The 22,957-nt window shown below is 46.7% G+C and overlaps 1 protein-coding gene across 2 annotated transcripts in view; it reads right to left on the bottom strand.

The window, feature by feature from the left end:
- Positions 1 to 21,962, bottom strand: part of wwox (WW domain containing oxidoreductase) — a 1,068,632-nt gene extending 1,046,670 nt beyond the window's left edge. Inside the window, exon 1 of one of the 2 annotated variants that reach the window (XM_085991830.1) lies at positions 21,722 to 21,962. In XM_085991830.1, coding sequence (XP_085847956.1) covers positions 21,722 to 21,957 — 236 coding nt within the window. In that variant the 5' untranslated portion in view covers positions 21,958 to 21,962. The remainder of the gene's footprint in view (positions 1 to 21,721) is intronic. The other variant, XM_085991829.1, reaches the window with a different exon arrangement.
- Positions 21,963 to 22,957: the final 995 nt, after the last annotated feature.

The raw sequence follows: 22,957 nt of genomic DNA, 5'->3' as shown, positions 1-22,957 counted from the left end.
GTTAATATCTTACAGGAACACCTAAACCCTACACCGCTGCTGATAGCAGAAAGATTCAAGTTCCATAAAAGAAACCAGCACAAAGATGAGAGCAATGCTGGCTATCTTACGGAACTACGCAAGTTATCGAAGCACTGCCAGTTCGGAGCAGGACTGGCAGACACCTTACGGGATAAGTTTGTCTGCGGGCTCCAGAGTGAAGGAACCCAGAAACGACTACTTTCGGAAAAGGACCCGACGCTAGAACAGGCTTTCAGCGTGGCAGTATCCTACGAAGCACCAGCACGGGGAGCTGCGGAAATACAACAGAAACCACATGAATACAGCGCTAACGAAATGGCGTATGGAGCAGAAAAGTGCTATCGCTGCGGCAGAACAACCCATGATCAGAAGGACTGCTGGTTTAAGGACGAAGTATGCAGGCAATGCGGGAAAATGGGACATATAGCAAGAGTCTGCAGGTCGGGAAAGAAAACCAACACTACAAGAACTACTAAGGAAAAGTACAAGAAAGTAAAAAAGACAGACAGTAGTTCGGAAGATCAGGAGAGTGATAACGACTCCGGGAGCAGGAGACTAAGTTGTCTAAAGTTACACAACGTGATCGCAAAGGAGGATCACCGAACCATTTGGGTCACCCTCATGATAGCAGGGTCCCAAGTAAAGATGGAATTGGATACAGGATCAGCCCTAACTGTCATGAATCAACGAGACTATGAGCGGCTATTCTCACACATACCCTTGAAGGACACGTCCATTGTATTGAAGACATACACGGGGCAAAAAGTCTACCCCAGAAGAAAAATAAGGGTGCCAGTTAAATACAACGGCAAGGAAACACAGAAACTGTATCTATATATACTACAAGATGGAGGACCCTGTTGAGATATTCCATGCAACCATAGTCGAATGTCTGCCTGTTACAAACTCAAGTATAGAGAAGGAAACCCGAAATGACCCGACACTCTCTCGGGTCTATGATTTGACGGTGAAGGGATGGCCAGCACATGGCGACTCACTGTTGCCAGCATTCTCGCCAAGGAGAGAACAGCTGTCAGTGTGCCGGGGGACCTTGATGTGTGGATCCCGAGTGGTAATTCCACCCAAGTTGAGAGATAAAGTGCTCAATGAGCTTCATGAGGGTCATCTGGGAGGGGTAAAAATGAAAAGCCTAGCCAGGGCGTTTGTGTGGTGGCCGGAAATCGATAAAGAAATCGAGGATATGACCAAGAGATGCACAGGATGCCAGAAGGTCCAAAACGCTCCACCACAGGCCCCGCTACACCCATGGGAGTGGCCCTCATCTCCATGGCAACGGGTACACATTGATTTTGCTGGTCCATTTATGGACTCAATGTTTCTAATCGCCGTGGATGCCCACTCGAAATGGCCAGAGGTCATCAAAATGTCCTCCACCACCACGGAGAAAACTGTTGCAGTCCTACAGAGCATCTTCGCCAGGAATGGCTTGCCAGAACAGATTTGCTCCGACAATGGGCCACAGTTTGTGTCCGAGGATTTCCGGAGGTTTCTGAGGAATAATGGGGTGAAACATTACACATCTGCCCCATATCATCCAGCCACAAATGGATTGGCTGAGAGGTTTGTTCAGACCTTTAAAAAGGCAATAAAGGCGATGTATAACGACGACATACCACTACAACACAAGGTAGATAATTTCTTGTTTACTTACCGGAATGCGACACATACAGTCACCAACCAAGCTCCAGCCATAATGTTCTTCAACCGAAGGCTAAGATGTCGCCTGCATTTGCTCAAACCAAACATAAGACGAGATGTTGAGGATAAGCAATTCCAGCACATCAATGAGAAGCCAACCAGGAGCTTCAAGATAGGGCAACCAGTCTTGGCCTGCGACTACTGAACAGAAAAATGGCAGCCAGGAACGATATGCACACAGCAGGGACCACTAATGTACACAGTGGACGTTGGAGAGAGCATCGTGAGACGCCATGCTGACCAGATTCTAGAGTCACAGGAACAAGCCAACCCTACACCACGAGCATGTACACCTGGTAATGAACCCGAAGTACAGATTGCGTCTACCTCAGAAGCAGTGGTATTGGAAGCTGACGAACCAACCAATGACAATGAGCCAGAATCGACTCTGCCGCAAGAACAGGATACTCGAGAAAGGCGCTATCCAGTCAGGATCAGGAAGCCTCCTCAAAGACTGAACTTATAAATAATTATTTCAGTTGATGTATATAGTACAGAGAAAATTGTAATTGTAATTAGTTATTATTTAGTTGTTAAATGAATGTTATGTACTGTTTATCTAAAAGGGGAGGAATTGTTGTGTATGTACCTTTAAGAGAAGAACTGATTTTATACTGCAGTACCGGCAGTGACCACACCTGTATAAAAAGCCCTAGCAGGCTTCTGTACTTCAGTCTTGAGTTACTCTCTGTTCAGTAAATACCTGTTTTATTGTTCTCCTGCAGTCTGAGTATTATTGATCCTCGGACGCTACAGATATCACTACTGCTCTGCAGACCATGAGCTTGGTACCGGATGAGGTCCGAGTCTTCAAACACTCTCTTCCTCAGGCGACCGAAGGCTACACTGGCACAGAAGGCAGTGTTCGACTTAGTCATCGACGTCTGCCCTTGTTGACAGTGGGCTCCCGAGGTATGGAAAGTGGTCCACCTTGTCCTCGTCGTGGATTTTGATAATCGGGGGGCAGTACCGTGTGGTGGGGTCAGGTTGGTAGAGGACCTTTGTCTTACGGAAGTTTAGTGTAAGGCCTATGCTCTCGTACGCTTCGGTGAAGGTGTTGACGATAGTTTGGAGTTTGACCTCTGAGTGCGCGCAGACGCGAGCGTCGTCTGCATACTGCAATTCGATGACAGAGGATGGGACGACCTTGGATCTGGACTGGAGGCGACGGAGGTTGAAAAGTTTCCCGTTTGTTCTGTAGATTAGCTCCACTCCAGCAGGGAGCTTACTGAGGGTGAGATGGAGCATTGCAGCCAGGAAGATCGAGAAGAGCGTTGGTGCGATGACACAGCCTTGCTTGACCCCAGTCCGTACATGAATTGGGTCTGTGATGGATCCATTGGTCAGGATCACAGCTTGCATGTCGTCGTGAAGCAGGCGGAGGATGGTGACAAACTTTTGAGGGCAGCCAAATTTGAGGAGGACACTCCATAATCCCTCACAGCTGACAGTGTTGAAGGCCTTTGTGAAGTCAAAGAAGGCCATGTACAGCGGTTGGTACTGTTCCCTGCATTTCTCTTGTAATTGACAGTCCAAATTACTGAACAGTCCAAATTGTAACAGTCCAAATTACTGAACACTCGAAACCAAATGTTTGACACGGCATGCAAAATTGCCCTATCTGTGGAGATGGTGTCTAAGAAGGTTAAGGATAGGGTTGCGAAGGGGTGGAAAGTTTCCGGTAAATTTCCGGAAATTTTCCACAGGAAGTTTAGCTTGGAAATTTTGCCCAAAAAAGCACATGCTAGCATAATATTGTTTTTTTTTTGTATTTCTTTCATTTTTTTCTCCACCGGTCCCCTCTTAAAATTACTAACAGAGATGGAATCTTAATTATTAAGGAATTTCTTAATCAATATATGTTTATCTTCTTACTTGGCTTGTTTTAATAATTACAAGTTTTGTGTGTGACTGTGAACAAGTGTGTCCTGATTGGTTGGATGAGTGGATGAGCGATTAGCTCCCTCTATTGGTGATGTAGCGTCGTGCGTGCACAGGTCATGCTTCCATCACATGGAGCATCAGGAAAAATTTACTCACCCTGTTGCAATCGTGCTGATCGCCCACAGCTTGACACAGAGACGAATGCCCTTTACTTCTTTGCATAGAACAATGCCACGTTTACCGTCGGATGTGTGGAAGCATTTTACCCCAGGCATTAAAGGTGGAAAGACTGTGTCCATGTGCAAACACTGTTCAAAGCCATATGTAAAGAACGCCACAAAGATGCAGCGGCATTTATCCAAATGCAACAACTTCACTCAAAGCTCACAGCAGTCAGCCCAGAGTTCCTCTGCTTCCATTCAAGAAGATGATGGTTCACATTCAGCATCAGGCTTCTTATCATCAGCAACTCCCGGCCCACTTGGAAGGTTCTTTGATACAATGGATAACCATAGCCAGAAGAATGCAGATGAGTGCCTTGCTCGAGCTGTATATCGACAGGCTCACCCCTCATGCTCACAGCCAATGTGTACTGGAAGAGATTTTTCAATGTTATTCGCCCTGCATACTGTCCTCCCACCAGACATGCTTTGTCTACTTATTTGCTGGAGGCTGAGTATAACAGAGTCCAAGGAAAGCTCAAAGAAACGATAGAGATGGCAGACTGTGTTGCAGTTACCTCAGATGGGTGGTCAAATGTACGAGGGGAGGGCATCATAAACTACATCATCTCCACTCCTCTCCCAGTGTTCTTCAAGAGCACAGACACGAAGGACAACAGACACACAGGCACATATATTGCTGATGAGCTGAAAGCGGTCATCAATGATCTTGGATCACAAAAGTTCTTTGCAGTAGTTACTGACAATGCTGCGAATATGAAGGCTACTTGGGCTCAAGTGGAGGAGGCCTACCCTCATATTACGTATATTGGGTGCGCAGCTCATGGGCTCAACCTGCTCCTCAAGACATCATGGGTTTGAGAACCGCGGAAACACTGTACAAGAGAGCCAAGCAAGTTGTTAAGTACGTCAGGGGAAAACAGATAGTTGCAGCAACCTACAACTCCAAGCAAACAACAAAGAACAAGAACACCACACTGAAGCTGCCCAGCAACACTAGATGGGGTGGCATTGTCATAATGTACAACAGCCTTCTGGAGGGTAAGGAGTCGCTGAAAGAAATGGCAATATCCCAGACTGGGGATATGGAAACCACCATCAAGAAAATACTGCTGGATGATGTGTTTTGAGAGAGAGTGGTTAGCAGCCTTAAACTACTCTCACCAGTAGCATCTGCAATTGCTCAGATTGAAGGAGATGACGCTGTCTTGTCAGATGTTCTCAGGCTTTTTGCTGATTTAAAAGAACAAATCAGCATTGCCCTATCCACATCCCTGCTGCTCAAAGCAGAGGAGAAAGCAACTGTTCAATTCATACAGACATTTCAAGGATTTTGTGTCAAGCCGATTCATGCTGCAGCATACATGCTGGACCCAAAGCATGTTGGGAGACCAATATTTTCTGGAGAACAGATCAACAGCGCTTAGTGTGATTTCTACCCTCTCACGCCACCTCAATCTGGACGTGGGCAAAGTTCTGGGAAGTCTGGCAAAGTTCTCTACCAAGCAAGGTCTTTGGAATGGGGACAGGATATAGGAATCATGCAAGCATATCAGTGCACATACCTGGTGGAAGGGACTTTGTGCATCTGAGGCCCTGTCACCCATTGCATCGGTGATACTCCAAATCCCACCTTCATCAGCGGCCTCTGAACGAAACTGGTCATTTTTTGGGAATACGCATACAAAGGTGTGCAACAGGCTGACTAACAAGAGAGTGGAGAAACTGGTGGCTATCCGGGCGAACCTACAACTTATTGAGCCAGATACAGAAGTATCCTCCACACAGCTAGACACTGACACAGAGGAGGAAATGGACACGTCAGAGTCAGAATGTCAGGAGGAGCAATGATGAGTAGAAGACTCAAAGAGACAAAATAAGGACAAATTACAGGCTAAATAAGCTGACGCTCTTTTTATTTTATTTTAGATGGGTCTTTTTTGTGGGGGTTCAATAAAGTTCAAAATTATAACCTAAATAAAGTTTCGAAAGCCTGTTTTTATTTGTATGGAACAGTATGTCTATTTTGATGACAAAGATAATATAAGGGTCAGAGACAAAAATCATCAGTGTGCAAAAAAACTCAAAATTCCCATAAATTCCCATGGAAAGTTTCCTCTTTTAAAAATTCCCGGAATTTTGCAACCCTAGTTAGGGAGCTCCGTCCAACTCAAGTGACTAGTGCAGCTGAGGTCACAAAGCCACCGCCAAACCTAAAGTTGTGAGACCAAGTCAAAAGTATGTAAGTGAGAGCAGTTCAGTGAATTGTTATCGCTGCAATAGAAATCACTCACCACAGTCCTACCAATACAGAAATGCCAAGTGTTTTCACTGCCAGAAGCAAGGCCATGTTTCAACAGATTGCAGATCTAGATCGAAAGCAGGAAGTAAAAACCATTCTAGTGGTAATGCAAAGCAGCGACAACAAAAGCGAGGAATTTGCAATATTGAAGTGAACACACCTGATGTTGAAGGAATCTAGAGTATCTGGGCCACTCGCGGCAACGCTAACAATTGTGAGAAAGAATTCCGTACAAAACCTTTGATCAACGACCAATATATTGATATGTGTATCGACACAGTGGCGGACTGCTCCATCATGAGTAAGGACACAAATGAGAGTAAGTTTAATCAAATACCACTTACAAAGAGTACCTACTCCAGAGAAATCCCAGAAACATGTGGACAAATAGAATGTACAGTTCAGCACAATGGGCAAAAGGGCATGTGTTGCATCTCCTGCGCTTGCACAGGAAGGTGCCGGGCGAAGGGGAAGGGGTGTTGGGGGTGATAGAGGGGTGGGCCAGGGTGTCGCGGAGGGAGCGGTCCCTTTGGAATGCTGAAAGGGGAGGTGAGGGGAAGATGTGTTTGATGGTGGATCACGCAGGAGGTGGCGGAAATGGCGGAGGATGATCCGTTGAATGTGGAGTGAAAGGTGAGGACAAGGGGAACCCTATCATGGTTCCGGGAGGGAGGGGGGGGGGGAGGTGAGAGCAGAAGTGCGGGCACCTTCATGTGCAAGTGCAGGAGATGCAACACATGCTCTTTTACCTCCTCCCTTCCCACTGTCCAGGGCCCCAAACACTCCTTCCAGTGAAACAGCGATTTACTTGTACTTCTTGCAATTTAGTATACTGTATTCGCTGCTCACGATGCGGTCTCCTCTACAATGGGGAGACCAAACGCAGATTGGGCGACCGCTTTGCGGAACACCTCCGTTCAGTCCGTAAGGGTGACCCCGAGCCTCTGGTCGCCTGTCACTTTAATTTTCCACTCCACTCCCACTCTGACCTCTCCTTCCTCGGCCTTTTATACTGTTCCAATGAAGCTCAGCGTAAGCTCGAGGAACAGCACCTCATCTTTCGATTAGGCACTTTACAGCCTCTGGACTCAACATCGAGTTCAACAATTTCAGATCATAACCTCTGCCCCCCATCCTTTTTATTCCATTTTTTTCTCTCTCTCTCACATGGCAGCTGTCGATCATTCTGCCATTGCCATTTACACTTCATCTAGAGTCATCTTTTGTTTCTTAACTTGTCCCATTACCATCTCATTTTGCCTTGCATCATCATCCCTTTTGTCTCTTAATCTCTCCTGCCTTCCATCCTATCACAGGCCTTCCCTTTTGTTCTTTCCTCCCCTCCCCCCTTTCCCTGCCCCTGCACTTACGTAAAAACCTGTTCCATCTCCAACTTTTTCCAGTTCTGACAAAGGGTCATCGACCTGAAACTTTAACTCTGTTAAATTAACGCTGGAAAAACTCAGTAGGCCAGGCAGCATCCGTGGAGAGAGAAACAGAGTTAACGTTTCAGGTCGAAGACCTTTCGTCAGAACTGGAAAAAAGCAGGAAATGGAGCAGATTTAAAAGCAAGTGTAGGGGCTGGGAAAGGGGGGAGGGGATGAAAGAACCAAAGGGAAGGTCTGTGATAGGATGGAAGGCAGGAGAAGTAAAGAGGCATTAAGAGATATTCAAGGCAAGCGGAGATAGTAATGGGACAGGTTAAGGAACAAAGGATGGCTCTAGATGAAGTGTGAATTGCGCTGGCAGAATGAAGGACAGCTGCCGTGTGGGAGGGAGAAAAAAAAAACCACAAACAAAAAGTGTGGATAAAAAAATATATAAATATGATAGGGGCCGAGGTTATGATCTGAAATTGTTGAACTCTATGTTGAGTCCGGAAGGTTGTAAAGTGCTGAATCGAAAGATAAGGTGCTGTTCCTCGAGCTTATGCTGAGCTTCTGTGGAACAATGCAAGAGGCCGAGGACGGTGAGGTCCGTCTAATCTGTCAGCCTATCTAATCTTTCCTCATAGGTAAAATTCTCCAGTCCTGGCAAAATCCTCATAAATATCCTCTGTATCCTCTCTAGTGCAATCACACAATTAAGGAAAAAATGCAAAATAATCTTACATTCTTAATTTCCAACAGACTGTATAAGTTTTACACCAAAAAGACTTAAAAGTTAGATAGGGAGCAAGAAAATTTAACGCAATTTCTAAAAACATAAACCAGACATCAAAGGGATATCTTTCCTGCTCTTGTTCTGAAGATACAGATCTTGCTGGGGTATGACCAACAGCCCTCCAGTACCTTGCCAAGGTGGCTGTTCCTCATTGGTGCCCTAAGGGCATTACGAGTCAACCATGTAGTGTGAGACTGGAGTCACATGTAGGCCACATTCCCTTTGCCATACTGTCTATTTCCACCTCCGTAACATTGCCCGACCCCGCCTCTGCCTCAGCTCATCTGCTGCTGAAACCCTCATCCATGCCTTTGTTACCTCTAGACATGACTATTCCAATGCACACCTGGCCGGCCTCCCACGTTCTACCCTACGTTAACTTGAGGTCATCCAAAACACTGCTGCCCGTGTCCTAACTCGCACCAAGTCCCATCCACCCATCACCCCTGTGCTAGCTGACCTACATTGGCACCCGGTTAAGCAGCGCCTCAATTTTAAAATTCTCACTGTTGTTTTCAAATCCCTCCATGGCCTTGCCCCTCCCTATCTCTATAAACTCCTCCAGCCCTATAACCTTCTGAGATATCTGCTCTCCTCCAATTCTGGCCCTTGAGTACCCCCGATTTTAATTGCTCCACCACTGGCGGCCGTGCCTTCAGCTGCCTAGGCCCCAAGCCTTGGAATTCCCTCCCGAAACCTCTCCACTTCTCTATCTCCCTTTCCTCCTTTATGACGCTCCTAAAAACCTATTTCTTCTGCCCTACTATCTCATGTGGCTTGCTGTCAAATTTTGTTTGATAACACTCCCGTGAAGCGCCTTGGGACGTTTTACTATGTTAAAGGCGCTATATAAATACACAAGGTGTTGTTGAAGGACATTTGTGAACCAGCTGTGCTTTTACAGCAGCTTTTATTGTGCTAGCTCACAAATTAACTGATTTATTGAGTGCAATTTCATAACTTGCCATCATAGGATTTAGACAGAAACTCTGGATTGCTAGTCCTGTACCTTAACCACTAGGCTACCATACCCTACTGCCCTCTGCTACCAACTGCGCGCATATATTTAACAGCAAGAATCACTCGGGATCAGCAGCAGGAATCTTGGCTGACATTTTCCCTCCCCGCAGCCCCTAATAGCCCAAGGAACTAACAGCAATTATAGAACCCCAATCAATGCTAAGCTGAGAGCAACTAACTCAGCACAGACACAATCAAATCTAGGGTTGCCTGGTCTGTATGGCTTGGTACCACACTATATATTGCCTTTATCCCTGAACCGTTAGATGAATTCCAGAAACCTTTAAAAAGAGTCAATTTTTCCAGCCATCGCTAGCTTTTATAGTTAGTCTAAGTTCTCAATTTATCATTAACTATCAGAACTCCAATCTACGATCCTAACCCTTGCCCTTCCCTGGTTTTGAACTCGGATAAAAAGGCGACAACCACAAGTGGGACTGAATCAACAACACTCGAGGTATTCTCAGTCACCTGTTTAACATAACCATCAAGCAATCAAAAGTCGAAAAAACTAAGCAGAAAGCACAGGCACAGCATCAGCTCTAGAGACCTCAAGCATTACAACAAAAAATCAAATATCCGCTCTCACCCCGAGCCCAAAGATGGTTATACTTCAGACTATCCAAAAATAGAAGATCAGGTCCACAAATGTTTTTCAGATTATCCAGTCCCTGCAATTCTAGCATACAACTAAAATACAATACATAAATAATAAAAAAGTCAATATCTCTTTACTTAGAGACTAAAATAGTCCAGTCTACAGAAACAGGATTGGTTACAGTTCAAGGACAACTTAAGAAAATAAGGAACATTATTCACCTCCTAAACCTTGAAAGCATTATAATGACAGTCTCCACAATAATGGTTATGACTTGTGCAAACTATTGTATCAAGTTTTCTTAACATTTAAAACACAAATAGTTCCTCCAGTCTAACAGTAACTATAACTTAATTACAAGGCATGGAACAGATGCATTTTCACTAAAAGTATACGAGCTGTGACTGCTTTTACAATTTTATCCTCTAAAAGGTAGTGGGTACAATTCAAGAACAGTATATAAAAACAAAGTAGCATCATTGAGGGTACCTGTTCCCAGATACGAGAGAAAATTAATGGTTTTAATAAAATAAATAAGAAACTGTTTCCACAGGAGGAACAGTAAGCAAAGGGCACAGATTTAAGATAATTGGCAAAAAAAAGAGGGGAGAGGAGGGGCATTTTTTTTTAAACACCATTTATTATGATTTGGAATGCACTGCGTGAAAGGGTGGTGGAAGTAGATTGAATAGTAACTTTCAAAAGGGAATTGGATAAATACTTGAAGGGGAAAAATTTGCAGGGCTCTGGGGAAAGTGCAGGGGAGCGGGACTAATTGTCAGAGGACCATACATTTACCCAAGTGTATGAAGTTACTCTGACAGTATGAAGGATTTTTTTTTATGTAAATTTGGGTAATTGTGTATGAAGAGGATTCCTGCTTGGATGGTTTCCTTGTTAAAATACCAACAGTTTAGAAACATAGAAGATAGGAGCAGGAGTCGGCCATTCGGCCCCTCGAGCCTACTCCGCGCCATTCAATGAGATCATGGCTGATCATCCAAATTCAGTACCCTGTCCCTGCTTTCTCCCCATATCCCTTGATCTCTTTAGTCTTAAGAAATATATCTAACTCCTTCTTGAATATATTTAATGAATTGGCCTCAACTGCCTTCTGTGGTAGAGAATTCCACAGGTTCACCACTCTCTGGGTGAAGAAATTCCTCCTCATCTCTGTCCTAAATGGCTTACCCCTTATCCTTAGACTGTGACCCCTGGTTCTGGACTCCCCGACCATCGGGAACATCCTTCCTGCATCTAGTCTGTCTAGTCCTGTTAGAATTTTATAAGTTTCAATGAGATCCCCTCTCATTCTTCTAAACTCCAGCGAATACAAGCCCAATCGACCCAATCTCTCCTCATACGTCATTCCTGCCATCCCAAGTATCAGCCTGGTGAATCTTCGCTGCACTCCCTCCATGGCAAGAACATCCTTCCTCAGATAAGTTTGAATAAAATTAAGTCCTAAGTTAGAAGCATCAAATCAAAAATCACAGAAAAGAAAATTGTAAACAATAAGTTTCATTCACGACTACTTCCATACATTTGTTTTACCTCATAGCAACAGCCATTTATTTTAAAAAGCCCATCATTTGTGACGCATTTCCATGGGAAAGTTCCATCAAACAGAGCCCCTGAAATCCATCGTAATTTAAAATTCCCATTGGGTAAAACATTGAGTAGATGCTCAAGTATAGTAAAGATTTGTGCATTTATGTAGTGTTTTATCACATCCCGAGGATTTCTTAAAGCACTTTATGACCAATGGATAACCTTTGCAGTGCAGTCACCATTATTATGTAGGCAAACACAACAGCCAATCTTCCCACAGCAAGGTCCCACAAAATAGCAAACGAATAACTCAATAATCTGTCTTCAGTGCGATTGGTTGAGAGGAATGTTGGTAAGGACACGAGGGAAAAACTCCCTGATCACCTTTGAATAGTGCCATGGCAGTATTAGCATCTACCCAAGCAGGCAGACAGGCCCTCGATTTAATGTCTCTTCTGAAATACAGAACCTCTCAACAGTGCAACGCTCCCCTCAGTACTGCAGCTAAGATTATGTACTTGGGTCCAATGCTCCCTTTAAGCTGTGTGGCCATGTGGCCGCACAGCTGTCTGGGCCTTGCACACAGCCGGCTCACCAGCTTTCAAATGCAAAAACCGCGCATCTCTTTGGGGTTGAGCTGCTCCCATTGGCTAAGGCTGACAATGGAAGTTTGGAATCAAACCAGGTTTCTGTGGTAGGCATAATAATTGGAGCTCACAGTACTCCACAGCTCAGCTGATAGAAAGAATGTAAGAAATAGGAACAGGAGTCAAATAAGATCATGGCTGATCTTCTACCTCAACTCCACTTTCCTGCACTATCCCCATATCGCTTGATTCCCTTAATATCCAAAAATCTATCGATCTCTGTCTTGAATATACTCAATGACTGAGCCTCCACTGCCCTCTGGGGTAGAGAATTCCAAAGATTCACCACCCTCTGAGTGAAGAAATTTCTCCTCATCTCAGTCCTAAATGGCCGACCCCTTATTCCGAGACTGTGACCCCTGGTTCTAGACTCCCCAGCCAGGGGAAATATCCTCCCTGCATCTACCCTATCAAGCCCTGTAAGAATTTTGTATGTTTCAATTAGATCACCCTTCTTTCTTCTAAACTCTAGAGAATATAGGCCTAGTCTACTCAATCTCTGGCTGGCTTGTCGTATACTGGGAGCTAAGAAGCAGAAGTGCTAACAAGTAGAGTGGTCCTATCTGGAAGGTTACCAGTACTTGGTACTTGTACTGCATGTTTTTTCTGCTGGTTAAATACCAAGAATTCCCTTGCATACACTTGGCATTCAGCGCACTCTTCCAACGCCCTCCGCCACTTTAACAGTTTCCAGTTTCCTTGCCCCAACTGTCTCTTTTTCACTATGGACATCCAATCCCTCTACACCTCCATCCCCCAACAGGATGGCCTGAAGGCACTCCGCTTCTTCCTTGAACAGAGGCCCAACCAGTCCCCATCCACTACCATCCTCCTTCGCTTGGCTGAACTTGTTCTCACATTGAACAACTTCTCCTTTGACTCCACTCACTTCCTCCAAATTAAAGGTGTTGCTATGGGAACCCGCATGGGTCCTAGCTATACCTGCCTTTTCGGGGGTATGTGGAACATTCTTTGTTCCAGTCCTACTCAGGTCCCCTCCCTCACCTCTTTTTCAGGTACATTGATGACTGTATCGGTGCTGTTTCTTGCTCTCGCCCTGAACTAGAAAATTTCATTCACTTTGCTTCCAATTTCCACCCTCCCCTCATCTTCACATGGTCCATCTCCGACTCTTCCCTTCCCTTCCTCGACTTCTCTGTCTCCATCTCTGGGGATAGGTTATTGACCAACATTCACTACAAGCCCACTGACTCCCACAGCTACCTGGACTACACTTCCTCCCACCCCGCTTCCTGTAAGGACTCTATTCCATTCTCCCAGTTTCTCCATCTCTGCCGCATCTGTTCTGACGATGCCACCTTCCATAATAGTGCTTTCGACATGTCTTCCTTTTTCCTCAACCGAGGATTCCCCTCTACTGTGGTTGGCACAGCCCTTGACCGTGTTCGTTCTATTTCCCGCACTTCTGCTCTCACCCCTTCCCCTCCCTCCCGGAACCACGATAGGGTTCCCCTTGTCCTCACCTTTCACCCCACCAGCCTCCACATTCAACGGATCACCCTCCACCATTTCCGCCACCTCCAGCATGATCCCACCACCAAATGCATCTTCCCCTCCCCTCCCCTTTCAGCATTCCCAAGGGACCGCTCACTCCACGACACACTGGTCCACTCCTCTATCACCTCCAACACCCCTTCCTCTTCGCCCGGCACCTTCCCCTGCAAGCGCAGGAGATGCAACACATGCCCTTTTACCTCCTCCCTTCCCACTGTCCAGGGCCCCAAACACTCCTTCCAGGTGAATCAGCGATTTACTTGTACTTCTTGCAATTTAGTATACTGTATTCGCTGCTCACGATGTGGTCTCCTCTACATTGGGGAGACCAAACACAGATTGGGTGACCGCTTTGCGGAACACCTCCGTTCAGTCCGTAAGGGTGACCCCGAGCTTCCGGTCGCCTGTCACTTTAATTCTCCGCTCCACTCCCACTCAGACCTCTCCGTCCTCAGCCTCTTACACTGTTCCAATGAAGCTCGAGGAACAGCACCTCATCTTTCAATTGGGCACTTTACAGCCTTCTGGACTCAACATCGAGTTCAACAATTTCAGACCATAACCTCTGCCCCTATCTTTTTTTTTCCATTTTCTCTCCCACATGGCAGCTGTCGATCATTCAGCCATTGCCATTTACATTTCATCTAGAGCCATCTTTTGTTCCTTAACTTGTCCCAATATCATCTCCTTTTGCCTTGCACCATCATCCCTTTTGTCTCTTGATCTCTCCTGCCTTCCATCCTATCACAGACCTTCCCTTTTGTTCTTTTCTCCCCTCCCCCTTTCCCTGCCCCTATATTTGCTTAAAAACCTGTTCCATCTCCAGCTTTTTCCAGTTCTGACGAAGGGTCATCGACCTGACGCGTTACCTCTGTTTCTCTCTCCACAGATGCTGCCTGACCTGCTGAGTATTTTCAGCATTTTCTGTTTTTATTTCTTGCAAGCACTTGGTGGTTCCTAAGCCGCTACCAACCTGCACCTAAGCACTATGGACTTAAATCAGTGGAGTGTGCCCCTATGGGGAAAGTGTATGGACTTCATGTCGAGCAAACAGAAATTGTGTTGTGTACATTTCTCAGGGATAGTTTTGGTGACAAACACAGCGATGAGTTTCCAAATACATCAGACACTCAGATGACCAAAAAAAAAAGCTTTTTCTAGAGAGCATCTGTTGAATAAATGCAACAGTGCTGTTGATAATGGCAAATAATAATGGAGAGAGAATCGGAGCTGTGAAGGAGCAAAAGGATTTGGGTGTCCACGTACACAAATCACTAAAAGCTCGTGCACAGGTATAAAAAGGCTAATGGAATGTAGGCCTTTATCTCACAGAGGTTAGAATTCAAAAGGGAGGAAGTGATGCTTCAGTTGTACAGAGCCTTGGGCAGACCCCATCAGTTTTGGACACCGAACCTCAGGAAAGATATATTGGCCTTGGAAGGGATGCAGCACAGATTCACCAAAGACACCAGGGCTTAAAGGGTTAAATTAAGAGGACAGGTTGCGTAAACTTGGATTATATCCCCTTGTGTTTAGACGGTTGAGGGGTGATCTAACTGAAGTGTTTAAAATGATAAAGTGATTGAGTAGAGTAGATACAGAGAAATTATTTCCTCTGGCGAGCACGGTGGCATAGTGGTTAGCACTGTTGCCTCACAGGGCCAGGGACCCGGGTTCAAATCCGGCCTCGGGTGACTGTCTGTGTGGAGTTTGCACATTCTCCCCGTGTTTGCGTGGGTTTCCTCCGGGTGCTCCGGTTTCCTCCCACAGTCCAAAGATGTGCAGGTTAGGTTGATTGGCCATGATAAAAATTGGCCCTTAGTGTTAGGGGGGATTAAATACGTGGGGTTACGGGGATAGGGCTTGGGTGGGATGGCTGTCGGTGTAGGGACCGGGTGCTAGGGTTTGGATGATCAGCCATGATCTCGTTGAATGGCGGAGCAGGCTCGAAGGGCCGAATGGCCTACTCCTGCTCCATGTTTCTATATTTCTATGAGCGAGTCCAGAACAAGAGGGCATAATCTTAAAATCAGAGCCTAGGCCATTTAGGAGTGAAATCACACAAAGGGTAGCGAAAATCTGGAACTCACTCCCCCAAAAGACTGTGGACGCTGGAGCAATTGAAAATTTCAAGAGTGAGATCAATAGATCTTTGTTAGGTAAGAGCATCGGGGATAGGCAACAAAGTGGGTAAATGAGCCTTGATCAGCCATGATCTAACTGGATGGCGGGAAAGGTTCGAGAGGTTGAAAGCCCTCCTGCTCTTGTTCCCACGAAGTAAATAAAATGATTGCGCATTTAAGCATGAATAAACTTTCGGTTGCAGCGGTTTGGTTGTTCAGGCAGGCGCCGAAAAGCATGGTTTTTAAAAACAAAACAACACAGGCCTGTAATTTGCGGTCAGCGGCGAAGCAAAGGCACTCGCCGCTGGCCCCGAAGAAAGCTGCCCACAGAGATCCCTGTGGCGAGAAGTTTGCCTTTCTCGACGTGCAATTGGTTGTAGCGCTGTGAATAGGGGGTTCCCAGCGAAGAGCTGCCGTGACGTCAACAAGCTGTCCAAGCAGCCAATCACATTGAAGAATTCTCAGACAGCGAACCGGGAAATGAGAAGCTGATTTTGGCCCCACTTTTTAAAAATCTTAGAGAGCAAAATAAAGATTGGGTCTTTCACATGGAGATAAGGTAGAAGCTGAAATATCATGAACAAATTTGAAGTTTTTGAAAAATTGTAATTTTTATCATAATGGAGAAATTTGACACTCCACAAATATAAATGCCAGAACATTTGTTTAGCAGTCAATGCGCTGTTAAAACCCCAGTTACACCTATTCCAACAAGGCTTAACATTTAATGGGGTATTTAACAGCGATAGTAGCACGGTAAAGCCCAAGTTTTCAGCAGTTTCACTGATTGCCGGCTATGGGGCGGGGGGGGGGGGGGGGTTGCACAGTGCAGTCAGTGTCGGAGCAGTGAATGACTGACCGCAACTTCAGGATTTCCGCGTTTATCTGCACATGAGCTAAATCCGGAAGTTGCAATCAGTTTCAGGGGGGTAATGACGACGAACGCTGACAGTTCGCCGTCATTACCCACCGCAAATTATATCACGGCATGCAAGCTAACTTGAGTAATAGTAGAATGCGCTGAAACACCAATGTACCCTGGAACAGTTTGGTGTGATGCATTTTGGTTGCAATCCCCCACATGCTAAGTTGATGACCACTAGGGGGGGCGGGGGTGGGGGGTGGGCGGTGGAGGGGGGGATTGCTGTGTTTAATTAAGGTGAATTAAAAACAGCCTCCCTCCTGGTGATTGAGCAAGGTGAAAAGTTGGGGAGGGGCAGAAGGAGAAAGAAGAGAGGTTTCCTGATACTTCTAGGAGTGTTGAGCAACACAAGATAAACCTTAAAACAACGCAAGATGAATTTTAAAAAAGGTAACTCGGAAAAAATAAACAAAGAGTTAATGCTGAATTTTTCATACCACAACTCAGGACAATAACAGACAGCACAGAGAACTGGACACAGCGCAGAAAGAAAAAAGTGTGGGATAAAAGGTGGCAATAAAAAATGTACAGTCTGAGAGATGGGTTTTTAGAAGCTCTTCAAACTAGGGAGGGAGGTAGTCAACCAAAAATGGTCCAGGAAGAGAATTCCAGGGGGCAGGCACTGAGTGAGTGACTGAATGAATGGCCTACAATGCTGAAGCAGAGTGCATGAGAAACAAGCAGTGGGAGGAGTGTGTGGGCAGGAATAGGTGGCCAAGATCACTCAAATAGGGCAAGGCCATGGGCAAATTTGAAAAATAGGCTTGGGATCTTGAAGTTGACTTGCTGGGGCCCAGTGGACCCTGGCAATGACAGGGGTGATGAAACAGCAGGGCGTTCCACAGGAAATGGCACTTCTGGATTAAAGTTCACGAGATGTGGAGGCAGGGATGTCAGTGAGGTTGTTATCAGTAGCAGAGGTTGTCATCAGTAATGCAATATTCTATTAGCGGGATGAATCAAAATCAAAAAACAAGTAATGGCAAATGACAAATACTTTTCTGTGCTAAGACAAGACGGTGACCCTCACCGAAAAAAATGTTTGCTGGTGGTTGAATGCTCATCAAGAAATCTGAAAAATCTCAGGTACTTTTGGCTGGTCTGTTAAATTTGAGCTATGCACTGGAGGTTATTCAAACTGCATGCAGTTTTCAGAGTAATTCAGTGCTCCATATGTTTGCAAAACCAAATAGGCACTTTTTTCAGGTCCTTGCTGCCTGTATATAAGCAGCTTAGGCTCCTTGAACGAGAGCACTGCTGGAGGAGGAATATTAACAGTAATAAATGAAATAAAAGACAGTAGCTTCATTGGAGGGCATTTAGGTCAAGGCTTGTATTGTCACTGTTATTGGTCCAAATGTCAATCCTGGGTTAATTTCACCAATCAGAATGCTCATGAGCTGATGGGGAGGAGCTGAGTGTTTATAAATAGAAATGCCAAGTTTAGAAACAATTATAGGATTTCTGGTATCTATAGTATTTCAGTCCCTTTGAATCACAAATTAATTATACAAACAATTATCCACAGTATGTTGAAGCTTACTTAGCACTCTGGATTTTGGGAAAGGAGGGAGAATAAATCACATTCCATTTTAAATAGGAACCTTTTATTGAACACGAGCACCCAACAAAAAAAAAATCTTTTACCAAAAGTCCTTAGCACTCAAGTAATAATTAACACCCATAATTTAACATTGAATTAAAAGAACACATCTGAACTTTGTGACCACCCCTTCTCATCAGCACTGACTTAGGACAACTACTTTCCCTAGGGTGCTGTGGTGACCTGATCAGCCCACTGCAGAGTTAGAACAGGAGGAAGGTTATCTTTGCTGAATTCCATTTAGAAGCAGTTGGTCAGCTCTGGTAGGAGGGCAGAGAGTTGTGGAAACAGAAACACTTGCTTTGTTTTACCCAAGCAAATTTAGCAGCAGTCGAAATTTAAACACGAGCAAGGTGTTAAAACTCTTTGAAAGGCTTTGAAAAGAGCAATCTTTTCTGCTTCCTTCCAACTGTGTCCCTTTCTCCTCCTCTCAAAAGGCAGTGCCTTGTACAGAGGTACAGCTCCACAGTAATAACAGACTGCCTGTCACTGTGCAGCATGATTTCTGCTGTGGATTTCAGAAGTGACAGCTATCTCTCAGCAACCTAGGAAGGGAAGCAAAACCCTTTGCATGGGCAATCATGTGGTGGTAACAAAGCTCAGACGACCTATCTTTACCATTATTAAAAATTCAAAAGTTGCACCTTGCTTTTCATACAGGCCTGGCTGACGAAGCCAAAGATTCCCAGTGGGATGGCAGTGGTAAAAGCAGCTAGATCTCAAATTTGGATTTAACCTAGGTAAACTGTTAGCGTGTGCACAGAAGGCAGGTAAAGCTTCTACTAGTGGATGGACTCCAGGGAGAGGAGACAAGCTGCTTGAAATAGAAACCCATGAGATTGCATTTAATCACTTGGAGCTGACAGCACCATATTATTAGTAAACAACCCATGTGTTAAGTAGAATGATGGATTTTTCTTTTAAAATTTGCTTTCAAGAAATGAAGCCAACACTTTCTCCCTTGCAATTGAGCTGAAAATGGGACCAAGAGGAAGAAAGCATCACTGTTTTTACTGGAGTTTTAATTAGGTGTATTACCCCCGATTCAAAAAATGCCCCATAATATATTTTTAAGAAGTATGATGGCCAACCACCGTGCAACGTGGCGCATGTGTCAACCACTGTGCAACGTGACCCATGTGTCAACCACCGTGCAACGTGGCACATGTGTCAACCACTGTGCAACGTGACCCATGTGTCAACCACTGTGCAACGTGACCCATGTGTCAACCACTGTGCAACGTGACCCATGTGTCAACCACTGTGCAACGTGACCCATGTGTCAACCACTGTGCAACGTGACCCATGTGTCAACCACTGTGTAACGTGACCCATGTGTCAACCACCGTGCAACGTGACCCATGTGTCAACCACCGTGCAACGTGACCCATGTGTCAACCACTGTGCAACGTGACCCATGTGTCAACCACTGTGCAACGTGACCCATGTGTCAACCACTGTGCAACGTGACCCATGTGTCAACCACCGTGCAACGTGACCCATGTGCCAACGACCGTGCAACGTGGCGCACGTGCCAACCACCGCGCAATGTGGTGCATGTGCCAACCACCGTGCAACGTGACCCATGTGTCAACCACCGTGCAACGTGACCCATGTGCCAACCACCGTGCAACGTGGCGCATGTGCCAACCAGTGCAACGTGACGCATGTGTCAACCACTGTGCAACGTGACCCATGTGCCAATCACCGTGCCACGTGACCCATGTGTCAACCACCGTGCAACGTGACCCATGTGCCAACGACCGTGCAACGTGGCGCACGTGCCAACCACCGTGCAACGTGGCGCATGTGTCAACCACCGTGCAATGTGGTGCATGTGCCAACCACTGTGCAACGTGACCCATGTGTCAACCACCGTGCAACGTGACCCATGTGCCAACCACCGTGCAACGTGGCGCATGTGCCAACCAGTGCAACGTGACGCATGTGTCAACCACTGTGCAACGTGACCCATGTGCCAATCACCGTGCAACGTGACCCATGTGTCAACCACCGTGCAACGTGACCCATGTGTCAACCACCGTGCAACGTGACCCATGTGCCAACGACCGTGCAACGTGGCGCACGTGCCAACCACCGTGCAACGTGGCGCACGTGTCAACCACCGTGCAATGTGAAGCATGTGCCAACCAGTGCAACGTGACGCATGTGCCAACCAGTGCAACGTGACGCATGTGCCAACCACCGTGCAACGTGATGCATGTGCCAACCACCGTGCAACGTGATGCATGTGCCAACCAGTGCAACGTGGCGCATGTGCCAACCACCGTGCAACGTGACGCATGTGGCAACCAGTGCAACGTGACGCATGTGCCCACCACCGTGCAACGTGATGCATGTGCCAACCAGTGCAATGTGGCGCATGTGCCAACCACCGTGCAACGTGACGCATGTGGCAACCAGTGCAACGTGACGCATGTGGCAACCAGTGCAACGTGACGCATGTGGCAACCAGTGCAACGTGACGCATGTGCCAACCAGTGCAACGTGACGCATGTGCCCACCACCGTGCAACGTGACACGTGCCAACCGGGCAACGTGGCGCATGTGCCAACCACCGGGCAACGTGGCGCATGTGCCAACCACCGGGCAACGTGGCGCATGTGCCAACCACCGGGCAACGTGGCGCATGTGCCAACCACCGGGCAACGTGGCGCATGTGCCAACCACCGGGCAACGTGGCGCATGTGCCAACCACCGGGCAACGTGGCGCATGTGCCAACCACCGGGCAACGTGGCGCATGTGCCAACCACCGGGCAACGTGGCGCATGTGGCAACCAGTGCAACGTGACGCATGTGCCAACCAGTGCAACGTGGCGCATGTGCCCACCACCGTGCAACGTGACGCATGTGCCAACCGTGCAACGTGGCGCATGTGCCAACCGGGCAACGTGGCGCATGTGCCAACCACCGGGCAACATGGCGCATGTGCCAACCACCGTGCAACGTGGCGCATGTGCCAACCACCGTGCAACGTGGCGCATGTGCCAACCACCGTGCAACGTGGCGCATGTGCCAACCACCGGCCAACATGGCGCATGTGCCAACCACCGGCCAACATGGCGCATGTGCCAACCACCGGGCAACGTGGCGCATGTGCCAACCACCGGGCAACGTGACACTTGTCGTGTTGCACAGTATCATGATGCACAAGCGCACTACATTACAAAAAGAAACTTGCGAGCAATTAAATAAAGTTAGATACAGCCCCAAAAATTGCAAAGTTTTAAGCAAAGAGAGAAGGAAATTGGATAGTGAGGGGTGGGGTGGGGGGGGTAGTTTCAGCGATGCATTTGGTTCGGTTTGCTTTCCAGAAAATTGTGACAGTTAACACACACACACACTCTCTCTCTCTCTCTCTCTTGCAAATTAAATGGATTTTTTTTGGGAGGGGGGGGATGATTTTTTTTCTCCTTCCTCTCTCTCGGTCTTTTCTCTGTTTTCCTTACTTGGCGTAGTAAACCCAGCCGTCTTTCGTGGTTCTCTCCTCCCAGCCGGGAGGCAGCTCGTCCTCACTGTCGGTGTCGTCGAGGCCGGCGTACCTCAGAGCGGACATCGCGCTCCCTGCGCTCGAGCCGCTGTTGTCAGAGCAACTCGCCGGGCTCGCGCCTCCCGCCGACTGTTTACAATCGTCACTTCCGCCTGGCTCCCCGGGGCAGGAGCCGGTGCCGCCGCCACTGGGCATGCGCGCCCGGCGCGCTGATTTGTGGGCCTTGTAGTTTCTCCACGCGTCCAGGCCACCTGCAAGCAAGACTTGCATTTCTATAGCGCCTGTCATGATAACCACCTGACCTCCCGCAGCAGCTTTACAGCCATTTTGAAGTGGAGTCACTGTTTTAATCGTTTATTTTATGTTTTGTTATTTTGCTGTTATATCACTGTTGTAATCTTTGGAATTCTCTGCCGCAGAGGGCTGTGCATGCTGAGTCTTTGAGTATGTTCAAGGCTGAGAGTGATAGATTTTTGGACTCCAGGGGAATCCAGGGATATGGAGATCGGGTGGGAAAGTGGAGTTGAGGTCGAAGATCAGCCATGATCTTATTGAATGGCGGAGCAGGCTCGAGGGGCCATATGGCCTACTCCTGCTCTTATTTCTTATGTTCTTATGTAATGTGGGAAACGTGGCAGCCAAATTGCACACAGCAAACTCCCATAAACAGCAATGTGATAATGACCGGAAAATGTTGGTTGAGGGAAAAATATTGTCCAGGACAACGGGGATAACTCCCCTGCTTTTCTTCAAGTTCACAGAGCTGAAACATTAACTCTCTTTTTATCTCTGTCCACAGATGCTGCTTGACCTGCTGAGTATTTCCAAACATTTTCTGTTTGTAATTATTTTTTTAAAAGACTTGCATTTATATAAAAGCAGAAAATGCTGGGAATACTCAGCGGGTCAGGCAACATCTTTTTTTATTATTCGTTCCTGGGATGTGGGCGTCGCTGGCAAGGCCAGCATTTATTGCCCATCCCTAATTGCCCCGGAGAAGTTGGTGGTGAGCCGCCGCCTTGAACCGCTGCAGGCCGTGCGGTGAAGGTACTCCCACAGTGCTGTTAGGGAGGGAGTTCCAGGATTTTGACCCAGCGACGATGAAGGAACGGCCAATATATTTCCAAGTCAGGCTGGTGTGTGACTTGGAGGGGAACTGTGGAAAAAAGAAAGACTTGAATTTCTATAGCGCCTT

Source organism: Somniosus microcephalus, chromosome 6, assembly GCF_052327205.1.
Source record: "Somniosus microcephalus isolate GS21.2 chromosome 6, FLI_Smic_1.0, whole genome shotgun sequence".
Lineage (NCBI taxonomy): Eukaryota > Metazoa > Chordata > Chondrichthyes > Squaliformes > Somniosidae > Somniosus > Somniosus microcephalus.
This window is presented reverse-complemented; position numbering and strand designations above follow the sequence as displayed.